Raw genomic sequence first — 15,348 nt, forward strand, 5'->3', positions numbered from 1 at the left:
ACACACACACACACACACACACACACACACACACACACACACACACACACACACACACACACACACACACACACACACACACACACACACACACACACCCTTCAGCACATTTTGTAGTCACTGACTGCCCTCAACCTTTCCCTCCTGCGTTTTTTCCAATCCCTCTCTCCTTTGTTCGTTTCTCTCCTTCATAAATACAAACCAACATAAATCCTTCCATCCACTCATAACTGCCCATTATAACATGCTAGGGAAGAGGAGGGAGGGAAGGCAGGGATAGATGGATGGATGGTCGGGCGATGATAGAAAAGAAATACATCACAGATGAAAGATGTACAGGATAGCCTGACGGATGGTTGGATCAGAGAGGTAGGGAGCTAAAAGATTGACCTGTTGACCTGTGTCTGATGTCTCATAAGTGGTGGGTCTTGTTGTGCTCCCAGGTCTGATTGTAAAGCAGCAGGCAGGATCGGGGGATGGGGGTGGCAGATGAGGACAGGAGGGGTGTAATGCTCGTCATATGTCCTCTCGATATATAACAGGCTATTAGATATGTACGACTGTCTTTGAAGGAGCAGTTTATTTTTATACCAAATGTCAGACGAATCAATTTTAACGTGGAGTATCTAAGGTGAACATCACATATATTACTTGGTGGAGCGCTGCTGTGCCTTCATGCAAATATCTCTAAAGAGCGCTTGCTTTAAAAAGACATACAGGAGGCTTTGATGCTTGACAGTGACAAGCTCCTCCACAGAGGACTCTCGCATAGGTCACTGAGCATTAAGAGACACTGTTCAGAGTAGCTTCAGATGACTTGAAATGTATGTGAATGCATCAGCTTGTCTCTTTGTACCCGCTTTTCATTTCCTCCTGTCTGACTGTCACGTCTTTATACTATTTTTTTCCAGCATTGATACACGCAAACAGTTTGTTTATCCTGGTGAAATAAGGATCATGAGGTTATATGGATGCCATATAGCCTCTGATCTGTAGCTAAGTAGATACATTAGCCCGTCTAACCTTTTCTGACCCCCTGTTCCTCTGTCACACACTCACACACACACTAAATCTAATTCGTTCCTGAAAGATAAAAGAATGTCGGGTGAAATCGTATCATCCGAGGCTATCATCCCAGTGAGAGAAGATCAATATTAGGAGGCCAATAAAGAAAGGAAGACATCCAAACGGCCCTATAAAGAAAAAGGTATGGCGGTTATTTATTAATGCTACTAAGATCCGACTTCAGTAGGAGTGTGCGTTCCTTAAGGAGCCTTTCGTGTACGAAAACCCTGCTTCTTTGCGATTTCACTCTTCACATAACGAGTGATTCTTGTGTTTTTGTTTGTTGAGCATCACCAAGAGACATGTGGCTTGATGCCCTTGCAAAAATGTGTGTCCACGGGTGTCATTAATTAATTTTTATGGATCTGCCAGTGGAGTTGGAATACAAGATAAATCCAAAAGCTTTGTTTGTTGTTAACAAGAAAATCCACATCTGGCACAGCTGAGAAAAATAATTGATTTGGAAAAGCAAAGGCTTGTGACAGCATTAACAACACTACCCACCAAATCACTGACGCTGCACAGTGGCAAGCACCGAGACACAAGGCAGCGGTTGTAATGTGTATGGCTGTGTAAATGAAAAGTACTATGTGCATGCTCAGCAGGACAACCTGAGATAACTAACAGATAAAAAAAAGCCTGGTCATTTACAACAAGTAGTAACAGGAGCTTTATGTTAGGTACATGCACTACAATTAAAAGCAGTTTTACTGTAGTGAAGTAACCTCGCAGAGTTCTTTGAATAGACTGTCTCACACCTCAAGAACCAAGGTCATAAAAGCATACCAGTACTCTTGTCATGTGGAAAACAGACCTGCAAGCAATTTTGGTGTGTCTATTAGCTGTTCATTGAAGTAAGTATTTTAGTAGCCATTACGAAAGGCAAATCCCCGAGCTTAAAGGTTTATGCCCAGGCCTCCGAGCTGAAATAACAGCTCTCAGTTTATACGAGGTCATAAAGAACTGTAATGATACCGGGGAAATTAGTTTCTATGGAGGGGGTGGAGGAAGGAGGGAAGAATGGAGAGAAAGGCAGAACGAAGAAGAAGAAGAAAGGAGGCACGGAGATCAAAAGATGCTGATGAACCGGAGGAAAAAGAAAAGGGAAGAAAAAGGAAAGAATGAGCAAATCACGGAGAAGAAAGAGAGGGGGGGATAAAAGTCACAGGGTGCATGTGTGAACGCGAGTGTGTGTATGTGTATGTGCAGCCAGACGATTTAGGGTTGATGACACATTGTAAAATTAAGCCTCAGTTCAGCTGTCCTTCATTAGAGTAAGGCCTGCAGTGCAAACTAGTCAGTCATACACACATACACACGCATGCAGTGTAAGCTCAATCTGTTCTTTATTAGAGAACAGCTGGGGGTGCATGACAGCTTGACTGGACACTCTCACACTGTAAACTCTGCCTGACCTTCATTAAACAGTTAAGTGCGGTGGTTCGCTAACAGTTTAAATGGATGACCTAATCACTGCCATGTGAGTCCGTCTCGCTGTCAGTGAGCGTCTCAGACGGAGAAGACCACTTAACAAGCTACTCAGACGGCAAGACGGGATTAGGATCTGCAAGCGACACTGATCAGGTGCTTAGAAACATTCATCTAAAGCATTTATCTTCCTGAGCTATTAAGTGAAAAGGAAGTTGCTGTATGCGTTTCGTTTAAGGAAATGTAATGTCCTTTAAAGAGCAACTTGCACGTTGGATGAATTAATACAGCACAGTGGCTTCTGGAGTCATTTGTTGTACGTTGTCTTATGATTACGCATGAAAACAAACCACCGGATGTGACGTACTTAAAGAGTCCTGCCGATTTACGAAGGGTTTAACATTAATAAATATGGATTCATATGCCAGTCTTGTCATTGCAGATGAAGAAATTTTTCATTCATACGCATCGGACGGACCGCAGGCTTATAATTATAAGCCTCCTAGGCGTCAAAGAGACCAGGAACAGGCCAGGATGAGGAGAACTAACGGCCACAGGAGAGACATTGAGCTGTAGTGCGACAGAACAGAACAGGTGTTGCTTTGCTCACATCACAACAATGCAAAATTTATCTCAAAAGCAAAGGCTACAACAAATCATGAGTAGTAGCAAGTGGGAGCATTAATACTTACCCATTACAGTATGTAAGTAATGGGCGAGTTGCAGCCTGTATCACTTGTTTTTCTAATTGTCTTCTATAACGGTAAATCCGTACTACGTTTTACGGTGACACACACATGACTAATAGCAGGCATAGTGAGAAGGTCGGCTCCATTGTATGGGCATGGGATCATGCGATTTGTGTGCTTTTCGACACTGGAACGACAACATAAACAATGTTATGTAGTTGATGATACTCTTCGTCTTCTTCTTCTTCTTCTTGTTTTTGAGGTGCATTCCCTCCACCTTCTGTTTAGGGGTTCTACTGCAAGTGTACATGGGTACAGTACAAAAGTATTAATGTGAAAGCTGACCGGCGGGGGAGAGGGCCCTAAAAGTATGTCCCTGCACTCTGAACAAAACAGAGCTCCCTAAAAACAGTTGATCGTCGCAAAACTATTAAGACATAAGAGAATCAAATGTTTAAAAGTGTTAATTGTGAGAAAAAACAGAAAATAATGTAATTGAATGATCTAATTATGTACCAGTCTACAGGAAAGTGATATATTGCTGCACAAGACAGTCATTTCTGGTCCTAGTGCTCTGCTTTACTGAAAACCATCATTCATCTTCATTTCCTATTCCAACGATCAAAGGACATCCGTTCATTCATCCATTCATCAGCTGATCAATGCTTTGTTACTTATTCACTCAAAGAGTGAGTGTTTTATGTGTGTGTGTGTGTGTGTGTGTGTGTGTGTGTGTTTGTGTGTTTGTGTGTGTGTGTGTGTGTGTGTGTGTGTGTGTGTGTGTGTGTGTGTGTGCTAAAATACCTTTAACAGCCTCGTCCACTACTTCCACCACCCGATCAATCTGCTGGACCTGAAACACAGACAGACACACGAGGGAAAACTTTATCGATGCTGACAAACCCAAGTCCACCCGGCAAACAAAAGCCTGATATTGACAACCAACAAACACAAATATACTGATCCACATTCAAACAAGGTTTGCATGTAAATATACACAAAGGCAATGTGGAGTGTGCACACACACAAACAAGCACGAACAGATTCAATCACACAAAGTTTTCTCCAGACAGGATTAAGTGATATAGATTTTCTAAATGCCACGAGGTGTCTATGCAGCTGGAGCACCACTTATTTTATGTATTGACAGAGACACAGTCTGGTGTTATGACTATGAACTATGTTACGATCAAGCAAGAGACTTTTTCTCTTCATTCCAATCTATGGAGAAAAACCCTGCAGATCTGCGCTGAAACGAATCATCGTCCTCATGCCACCTTTGTCATTTTACATTGGACCACGTAACACCGGCATAAAGCCGCCCCAGTGTGTGTTTTTACACAGCGTTCGGGCGTTGCGGAAGCAAAACGTGCGCGAGGTGTAAACAGCGGATGCTTTAAATACACACACATGGCGCTGTTCCGCCCTGCCGGCTCTGCAGTTTACACAGACGCCATTTCGCCTGTTACTACTTCCGATGAGGTGGAACGTCTTCGCCCTACCATTCTGCCTCCGCGTGTTTTACATAGAAGACGGAACGTAACAGAGGCGTAATAATCCTGCCTTGAACTGGCAGTGTAAAAAGCTATACTAACACCTCTAATGTATGTACAGAAAACATGCAATACCAGACATACAGGAGGTTGTGTTGGATACTAAAGGAGCCAGGAGTTTTCTGCTGAAGAACTGATTTAACTATCTACCATCATTGCCACAGAGAGTGACAAGATAGTTTTGAAGTCATGGTGAAGCAGGAAGAATAATTTCTCCTGACATTATTTCTTCCTCTTCCTCCCACCTCTAATTTACTCCCTCTCTCCACTCTTAGAGGGCTGTGCTTTAGCCTGTGGCAGCCATTCTGAATGCCTCCAGGCCCATTACCCAGAGAAGCCTTTCTTCCAAACACACTCACACAGATGCACACTGTGCCTTGCAGGCAGCAGTTATATGCATGTTACACACTGAGATAAAACCTTTTTTCTTCTAATGGTCAGGCAATCTGGGATCATTGAGTGCAGCAGCAGGTGTCCAACACACAGTATGCGTCAGATGTAATTTACATTTAATTGATGAATTCAGAGTTTAATTCAGGTTCTTATTGAATCCTGTTTAAACCAGCCTGATAAGTTTTACTTATAGAAACATTTTTTTAAACTAACCTGATTATTTTGTTATTGTTTTTGATAACGTGTTATAATAACACTTTCATATTGCCATTCACAAGTAAACTGTTTTCCAAAAGGTGGTCTTGTACATACATAGAACAGAGCAGGTGTATTCTATGCCAATCACATACAGTATATACACACACAATAAGCCTATGAGAGAGAGAGAAAGAAAGAGAGAGAGAGACAAAGAGTACAAGTAGTAAGACATGTTTCAATAGCTGGGTTTGTCGTTAGTCAATCTGGGATCCCATCGGCTATAGTCTGACGACGATATAGCCTCTGGGGAAAATGGTGTGCATGTCAGGCACGTCCGGTTTAGCCAGTGGTTCATGATGAACGACTTCCTTTTCTGCGTGCAGTTAATTTTATTTCGTTGTAATTAACGGGTCTTAAGTTTGTCGAAATCTGAACATCATGATGCAGATAAGCAAAAAGTACAAATGAAGCTTTGTCAGGTCTGTCCTCAAGAGGAGAAGAAAACGTTACTTTTAAAATGATGTTTGTTGAACGGAGTTCAGTTATATCATTTCTAACGCATTCGTGGAAGTCAGGAAATCTGAACGGCTTTCGTGACATAGCGTAAAATAAATGTATCTCAAGTTGGATTTTAGATCGAGCACAGATTGTTAGCTGTTAGCATGCAGATGTCTGTTTATAGAGATTAATAAGAAGGAAAATAGTTGTCAGATGACGCTGATGGGAGCCGGGGTGTCATTACAGTGGATTACATTTCGCCTGCTTTTGCTCTCCTGCATACACCGCAGCCTGCTGATTGGTCAATATTACTCGGACTACAAGTGTTCTACAAACAGAAACCAAAACACTTGCCATCCCTAAAATCTACGTCCCTGCCTACAAAAAGAGATTAGTCGTTACTAAACGAACACTACGGTTAAGATATATTTCTGTTTTATGGATTAAGCACTATAAAAAAAAAACGAAAACCTTTTTACTACTTATGTACAAAGAAACAAACAGAAAAGGTCATTTGCATAATATAATAATAGTTTCAATAAGCTGTAATGTTAAGTTTACATGATTTGAGAGTAATTGGGCTTAAATATCAAAAAAAGAACAATAACTGGGCTCATCAAATTCACTAATGTAGCAAACACAAGGCATACATGCATACATACTGCGCTCTGAAAACACTGATGTGCGTGCTTCTCATGTTTACAACATTGCTTACCCACTGTAATCCTCTGATTACCTAGCCAGCACTGTGAGCGAGTGTGTGTGTGCGCGAGTGTGTGTGTGTGTGTGATGTGTCTCAGATACAGGATGTGACATGTCTAGTTCAGAGACGTGAAACACAGAAGGCTTGCGTGACTGTCTGTGTACCTTTCACACAATACACTGTCATTCACTTCACAGCAGCTTCAGACAGAAAACACAACAGAAACGCACATAAAAGCTGACACAAGGGTCAATTAAACTGAATGAATTCAACAGGAAGCACTTTTTTTTAACTACATCCCTTATCTAGCCGTTAGTGCAATCACAATATACAAATTCACGACTGGTTATTTGCATCTGATTTGCATAAACCACCAACTGTCACTGTCATTGTGTGGCTGATTGTAACTACCAAGGATGCACAGGGGGAGTGTGTGCTACACCTCTGTCTGAGTTACCATGTGTGGCTGTTCATGCATAAGCCTATCGGTGTGTTTGTGTGTGTGCATAATCTACTCATGACAATGAAAGGACCGGCAGTGGTAAACTTCCCAGATGTTCGTGCCTCGCCCTGAAGGCTATTACATATACAAGCCTGTTTATCTGAATGTAATTATATTATACATACATGCCACTTGATTTGAATGTAATTATGTTACACGGTGGCATGTTGACTTAAATGGAATTACATTATTCATGGTAAAGGATATTTAACGTAACATTTCAGACGACCCCTGTGCATTATTTTTAAGACAGTGGAAGTCATCAGCGTTGGGTATTGGACTGTTTCATTTATCCCTGTTTTCAACAAGGCACTCTGTTTGTATATAAGCAAATAAATTCAGCATTATGTAAAGATCAGATCAAGGTCTTCTGTGGTGATTTGTAAGGCAAAGCTTGTTTCTCTGTGAACAAAAGAATAGATGCATATATGATACTCCTAAAATAACCAGCTGTATATGTATTTTTTTTAGCTTTCCTTAACATGAAATAAAACTCCATTCATGTTTGTATTACACATCACTCATAACTACAAGGGTTGTAAAGTGACAGCAGATAGACAATCACTAATTCCCTAATTATAAACACCATTAATGATTTAATGAGGAATGAAAAAAATTGCATATCTTTTGTTTACTCCTGTAATTACTGAGCTGAAACAGACCGACAATCAGAAAATTCTTCCACATCACAGTTTGAGCGACAGTCTACTCATAACTGCACCACAGGGTTATAAATGGAAATGTAATAGCAGGTGGAATGCAATCTGAAATACGCAGCAAATCCAGTTAAAAGCATATTTTTAACCCTCCTGTTGTTATATCTGCATATTTCTATGACTCCCCTGAGGTAAAATTAATTTCCCTTTTTAGCTGAAACACGTTTGTGCTGTCTCCTGGTTCTCTCTGGAAAGTGTAACCATCCACTCTCTCACTTCACAGTATGAAATCTATAAAACTGGAGGAACAGACTGTCCAATGTCACCTCCAAAAGGAAAAGGGAACATAAAAATCCTGTTTGTGATGAGGGACAATGTAATGGAGTCTTTGCATCATTCATATCTAAACTCTGCACGGCTTAAGGGTCAACACACCTGATCTTTCTAAATAATCTGCATGTGGAGGACAAGAAAGTCATGTAGTACGAAATGGATAAAAGGACTTATGGGATAATTTTACTGGGGATGCACCAGCTTAACATCGGAATCGGCCGATGTCGGCCGTGTGGACAGACATCAGCCCATCGGCAAATTAGAAGCCGAAGTTTTTATTATTTAACTGCTTTAATTGTGCAGTAAATTTAATTGTAACATAAAAGTATTTATGTTTTCAGATCGATTTTGTTAGGATTTGTAAGAACTGAAAAATGTTGATTCAGGTGATTCTAAATAAATTCTGATGAAGGCCTGGATAAATTAAATTTTTTATAGCGTTTTTAAAGTAAATTTTGGCCCCTTATCCAGACAAGGGCATTAATAATTACAAGAATTTGAGTTATTGAAAAACACATCAGTATCGGCAAAATTGTTGTTTTAAACATCGGTATCGGCCCCGATTTTCTCAATCGCTGCATCCCCAAATTTTACCTGGACATGTAGATAGTCTCTGGGTTAATGTTTAAACGGGTTAGAATTATGTTTATCCGACTGATTAGCATTTATGATCAATAAAGTTGGCGGCATATTGCATAATAAAAACAAGACACACTTGAAAACATTCTCATTAATTAACTTTAGTTTTCTCAATTGTCTTAAAGTTATAATCTCGAAGATCTCTGTTACGCTCTCTTTGGCGGCACCTATGGCGATAAACGGTAATTGCTGGAGCACACCAGATATCTAAACTGTGTTGCTTGTGTGACGTTCACGGTTGGCTCCGGCTGTAACTGTTTTCCTTCATCTGAGCGTCAAATTTGTTTCTTTTTCTTTGGATTTTCACTTATTTTTGAAGTTGTATCTGTAGTCATCGATCTTTTCTTTGTTTGTTCAGTAGATTACTGTTTACTTGCAACACCTGAAGAGAACGGAAAAGCAGCTGCTTAGCTCCGCCTACCCTCTCTGGCAGACCAACCACTGCTGGGTGATGGAAAACGCGTCACTAACTGGGCGCCGCTTGGGATTATTTCTGCGAAAGTCGCCACAGTCTGTAGTACTGCGAATGCAAAGGCTTTCATCCGTCATGGGCTCAATCACCATTGTGTTACCTCATTCGGTGATAGATAGTAACTTAACAGACATTTATTTACAAGAAAATCTTCGAGATTATTACTTTAAAGACACTGTTTACATGAAGCACTAAGGTCAATGATTTGCAGACAAATTATAAATCAACAACAATGATTTACAGGCCGCATGCAGGTCCTTTAACTGCTGTATGCTTTGCTTTCATGTTGTTTAATTTCTTACCTCTGGCTCTCATCTTTCATGTACGTTAAGATTATTATCTTTCTCCTACCTATGTCCGGCTCCTCCACTACCCTCAAATCCCCTCCTCACCCGCTATACCCCTCCAACTTTTCTCCATCCATCCGTCTTTCACTTTGTCTTACTTTTCTCCTTCCCATCATGTTCATCTTGATAGTCTTGCTCTCGTCTCCAGGGGGGTCTATTGATCAACCGAGCGGCAGGGAAGCCGGGATAGAACGGACACAGCAGGTTGTCAGCCAGGTGAATGACAGGTCAAACTGTCTGTGTGTGCATGTGTGTCTGTCTGTCCTCGTAAAAGGTTTTCCATTAGACACAAATAAAGACATAGGAAGGGCAACACCCTGACAAAAGGCAGACATGACATGAACACATGCCTGAAGTACTCAGATTATCCCCTCTATAAGTTAAGGTACACACACATACCCCAATGATGCTGAGTCCTTTGAGGTACTCCATCCGTGGCTGGGCCTGGGGGACACAACCTGCTACCACCACCTTTTTCTGCTGATCCTGGGCTTTTCTGTGGAAACAAGTGCCAAGAAAATGGAGAAGAAGAGATTAACATTTAAAGAAAATGAGGCGTTTTCACACAAACTGTTTGCACAATCACAGCCAAAAGTTTCATTTAGCGTGTAATAAACACGACGGTATAAAAGGCAGCTGGCACCACACCAGCACACTGCTGTCTGGCTGTCGTCTCAAAACTTTATGTCAACCATAAATTCTAATGTTTCTGGACTGGCCACTTTATTACACATGCATTTTAGGCTTCCCTATGTAACCGTGTGTGACTGTATGGTGGAAACTTCACTACAACATTATAAAGCGGGCATATTTGAATAGCAGTATTCAATGGAGGTTAAACAAGAAGCTTCACCACGACAAAAGGTTCTAAAAAATAGTTTTTCCTAAACAGTTAGTTAAGGTATACGGGATGGACGGGACTAAAAGGCATGCAGAGAGGCAAACACACACACATACAAACTGGTCTCATGTCTGCATCCTGTATGAAATATAAAAATACCTGAGGAGCTCTATAAATCAGTCTAACAGGTCTGTATTTGCGAACGTCTGTATTAAGAAGAAAATAGTCCTAAAACGTCACTCTGAAGTGTAATGTCCGCACGTTCACAAGGCCATCATTGGAACATGAAGTGCTCATACTTCTATTTCAATAATGGTCTGTGTGCCTGAGGACACCGTGTTACCGTTCTGTGAAACTTTCCTGCAACAAGGAGAAGTTTTTACTGTTTTTCCTGGTGGCATGTAAGCTATTCCCTCCTGAAGTGTCTGAGAGAGAGTGGAGAGGAATTTACTCAAGGTAGTTCCCATGGTGCAGATTTGGTTAGTGATGAATTCTTTCTACATTCTAATTTACATGAATAGTGTATTCTGCTAAAGTGTTCTTAACTGTGCGTTGATCCATTGTGTAATTCATATAAAAAGCTCAAACATTCTTTTCATCAGTTTCTCTGTGTCTTGCTGTGTTTAAGCTTCAACAACTGAATGCGAAAAGAACAAACAAACAAACCCAATGAATGCCGAGTACAAATGAACAAATAGTGAGATATGAAGGTAAGTAGAAAACGAGGATCATTCATTGCAATTACAACTCAAATCGGCCTAGGGATTGAATAGAAATACTAATGGAGGACAGACTGTGCATCATTGAATGCTTTTTTAGCATTGTACAAGTTTTTGATACAAGCTTCTTGAAGAATTATTTTATACGTCCTTTGTGGGTGAAAGGCTGTATGTATGTTTTCAGTATGTCAATGTGTGTATATACATTGGAGTTTATGCGGATACCAATGACTGTATATATAGATGGACGACACGTCTCCATCTCCTCTCGCCGTTCCTCCTCTACTCTGCTAATCAGGAACAGATCGGCTGCAGGAGCCGTATTTGTCAACAGAGCTGTCAATCATCCTTTTTACAGCATCAAATAACTAATTAAAACTAAACGTGTCAGAAAAATGAACACTTGGACACAAATCAGCATGATAAGAACTAACTATAATGACAGAAACCATGTTTGAGAAACATTTATTTGACATGTATTTTGATTTTATAGTTTGACTCATGTCCCATCTGTTAACATGGAGGAGGCGGGCTTTATGACCTACACTGCAGCCAGTCAGCAGGGGGCAGTAGAGAGTTTTTGGCATCACTTTTAGGGAGCTGTCATGTCGTCCATCTTTTCATACAGTCTCTGATGTAAACACAGAAGCTAGGGTTCAGCAAGGGACAGGTTGGGCTTTTCAATGTGCTACTAAGGGTTTGCAAAACATTTGGACTTCAGGAAACAGCTGGATGGTGTCTGAGCACGAGGCCAGCAGTCGAGCTAATCCCTCTGCTACTATGTGGTCGAGCGATGCAAAGAGGCCCAGGTTAGCTCAACATCAGCCTTTTTTCACTATCTGCTGGCTCTAATGTAGCTGCAGCTGGATGTAAATATATGTATATATAACTATTTAGTCCAATTTTGTTTATACAATTCTGTATGTTGTGACTAATACGTACTGTCCAATCAGAGTACATTACATGATATTCTCCTGTGTTTGCACATAGACGGGGAAGAGACAACTGTGACAAGTATGACTGTGAAACAGTGCAGCCCTCGTCTGATAAAAGAATCAGTAAAACATGATAGAAGACATGAAACAAGGAATTCAAAACATTGTTTTTCTGACAAAACAGATCACTGTGACATCCAAAACGATGCCAACCAAGCCAAAACTGGGGATTTAAAAACACCACAGTGAGCGTCAAATATTTAAAACATTCATGAAGAGCGAGGCTCAGCGTGAAGTTGTCATTGGCAAGAGAGTGAGCACTGTTCAAGTATTTTACAATGAATCATTATTAGGAATGAAAAGTAGAATTAATAATCCTATTTTCAAGATGATTTGACTTATAAAGGGATGGACAAAGGATAAAAAAACAAGGAGTGTGTGTTTTACTGTGTGTGACTGTGTGCATGCGGGTGTATGTGAGTTCTTTCTGTCACCTCCAGTTAGTGGCAGTGAGATTTGAGACACTCGGTCTGTCTGACAAAAGCTTTTGGAAGAGCTGCCCAGACTCCGCCATGAATCTTTAATAATGAAGCCTCCTGACAGCTGGAGCTAGAGAGGGAGGGAGCGATGGGAGGGGGAGACGCCTAAGTGAGGGAGGAATCGTGGGAGGAGGACAGAGGAGGAGCAATGAAACTGGATGCAAACTGTCAGCTGTGCTTTAATTCAGGCTTCTTGCGTATTCTTCAGCAAAACAAAGAGCGACAGTGATGGAGGTTGAGGGTGTGTGAGCGAGCAGAGGGAGGAGGGAGGGAGAGAAAGGTGAAGGTAGACGACTCAATTCAAAGACAGCTCCCATTGTCAGGTGAACGAGGAAGGGAGGGATGGATGAAAGCTGAGGGATGAGTGTAGGAAGGGAAGAGAGATGAACGCAGAAATGCGTGTTTTTATGATTATTTCCACTATTCATAGCCGTTTGTTTTTCACAAGTCCTCTTGTCTTTGTTTCTCAATCAAACTCGTCATTGGCACAAGTGTTGTGAAAGGTAACAACAAATTACTTCAGATGACAAAAAAGATGAAGAAAGGACAAAGCCTGATAAATACGAGGCCTCACAACACTTCTGCAGATTTCTTCACCATGCAAGTTAATTTCACTACTTTGCTATTTTTATTGAAGGTCAAAAAAAACCACTGCGACTGTCGTTTCTGGTATGAGCAGATCTTAAAAATTGATATAATACTAGATTTGGTAAATCACAAAAGGTGGACGGACAAAAATGTCTACGTGAAGTGACATAGAGGAACAAAAAAAGGGGGATAATGTCTGCTTACAGTAGGTTGTTCTCCCAACACTGTTCCTCATGGAGGACTCAAACTGGCATCACTGCACACACAGAAACACACACTCACACACACAGTAGGGGTGCGTCTGCATAATTCACACAGTCTCCTGCCAAAATGCGCCAAACGTTCCTTTAATGCGTTCCTCGCTCCCCGCCCACAGACTCGGAGACGTAGCTGACACAGAGAGTAAGCAGACAGCGTCTGAGCCGTCGCCTCGGCACCCCAGGGGGAACGGGCCAATCACGTCGCACACAGCTCGTGGATGGGATGAGATGGAATGGGATTATGCGATGCAGTTGCCGTGGTGATACTTTTGAGCCCGACCGAGCGCTCGCTGCCAGTGACCCGGACCAGAGCAGATGCCCCCTGAGATCAGAGGACAAGATGTGTGTGTGTGTGTGTGTGTGTGTGTGTGTGTGTGGGAGTGTAGTGTGGTGCGTACACGTGTTTTGTTGGCTTCCTGGCACCTTGCCCTAAATCTCTACGGCCCCCTGTCAACTCTGTTACTGCTCTCCATAGCCTGAAGACCACACACAGGGTCCGAACACCCACATGCTCCGACATACTGTACTCACACATACCATTGGTCATGGATGGCACTGGCCAAGGCGCACAGTACTTTATGCATACATGTATGACCTCTGTGGTATGTATGTATGGTAGGGAGGGCAGTGCTGTACATACTGGTTTTTAACAGCTCAGTGGACACAATGAATCAGTCAAATTAAAGCAGACTAAATGTCCAATTGAATTGATCAGGTTGACTTGGAGGAGCCCCGTGCTGTAAGTACAACATTAAAATTACTCTAGGCATTAAGATGCACTGCACTGCATGACCTACATAAGGGCCTCTTCAACTTTAGCACGGAAAAACTCGAAGAGAAAGAGAGGCCCTTTTCCTGGTGTGTTATGGGAGTCTTCTGCTGTGCCATTTACATAACTGCAACCAAAATGTGGTGACATCATCATAGTTATAAGTCACACTGCTGACGCTCGAACAACTGCCACAAATGTCTCACATCAGTATGAAGAGCTTGATCCTTTTGTTTAAAGGGCCAGTACGCCACTTTTCAACCTCAGTCATATCATGCTTTTATGGGGAGCTAATGTCATTATGGTATTTAAAACATAAGCAATTTCGCTCTGTGCCTTTGGAGGACACTATCCACATCTCCAATGGGCCCTGGAAAGTCTCGCTAAACTACACTTCCTAAATCTACGACGCCCTCCAATGTCATGTCTCGTTCAAAATCGACAGGTTTGAAATGTAGACTGCAGACCAGAAGATTTTTTAGACGATCCACCGGTATATTCTCGTCGTATATCAGAATCTGAACCGCTCTGAGCTGTTGCCTGGAGCGGAACTGTAGTATTTCTCTCCAGCGTCTCTCGCTGGGCCGTTCCTTTCAGAGGGAGGGGCGCAATGCACGCTGGGTAATGTAGGAATGTAGAATGGCCGAAACCACGAGCTGTTTGTACGACTTTCTCCACAGCTGTGGCGCCAATTTCAAATATTATGGCTTCTATCGATTACAGAGAGAGCTTTGACTGACAGTGGCCTTTTCCAGGGGCCAATTGCTCCTTTAATATTTCTTTTGCTAATTTTGTAATACAGTAAATGGATACAATGAATAAGTTGGTTTATTTTGTCACACATTAGTCTTAATTCTTCGCTTTTTTTCGCATTGCCCTGTGGTAAATACATCATGGAGAACATAGGGGTGTTGCTTTTTAATTTATTTTCTCCTAACGTGTCTCCCTAAGTTATCTAGAAAAAAGGACAAACATACCAATAAAAGCAATTTAAGCAAAATATAATAAAAGCACATGTTACTTTCAGGTCCAAAACAGGCGAGCAGCTGTAAACTGTGTTGTGTGTGTGTGTGTATGTGTGTGATTGTGTGCCCTCTCAATGACTCTCCCTGCTGCTAAACACCCTCAGCCCTATACAGATAGCTACATAGGGGGGGAAGAGGATGAGCTCATTACACGCACACACACACAGAGCCAGCCATATGCTCCTTAGCAAACATG

General features: G+C 41.6%; 1 protein-coding gene across 1 annotated transcript in view; it reads right to left on the reverse strand.

The window, feature by feature from the left end:
• The window catches only part of cdkal1 (CDK5 regulatory subunit associated protein 1-like 1), a 255,705-nt gene that overhangs the window by 165,493 nt on the left and 74,864 nt on the right, over window positions 1-15,348 (reverse strand). The window contains exons 5-6 of the mRNA XM_069656482.1: window positions 9,876-9,972; window positions 3,987-4,035 (exon numbers count right to left, since the gene is read on the reverse strand). Of these exons, the coding sequence (XP_069512583.1) occupies window positions 3,987-4,035; window positions 9,876-9,972 (146 nt within the window). The remainder of the gene's footprint in view (window positions 1-3,986; window positions 4,036-9,875; window positions 9,973-15,348) is intronic.

This window comes from Semicossyphus pulcher, unplaced genomic scaffold (genome assembly GCF_022749685.1).
Source record: "Semicossyphus pulcher isolate SPU_LCO1_2020_fin unplaced genomic scaffold, fSemPul1.0.p SCAF_9, whole genome shotgun sequence".
NCBI lineage: Eukaryota > Metazoa > Chordata > Actinopteri > Labriformes > Labridae > Semicossyphus > Semicossyphus pulcher.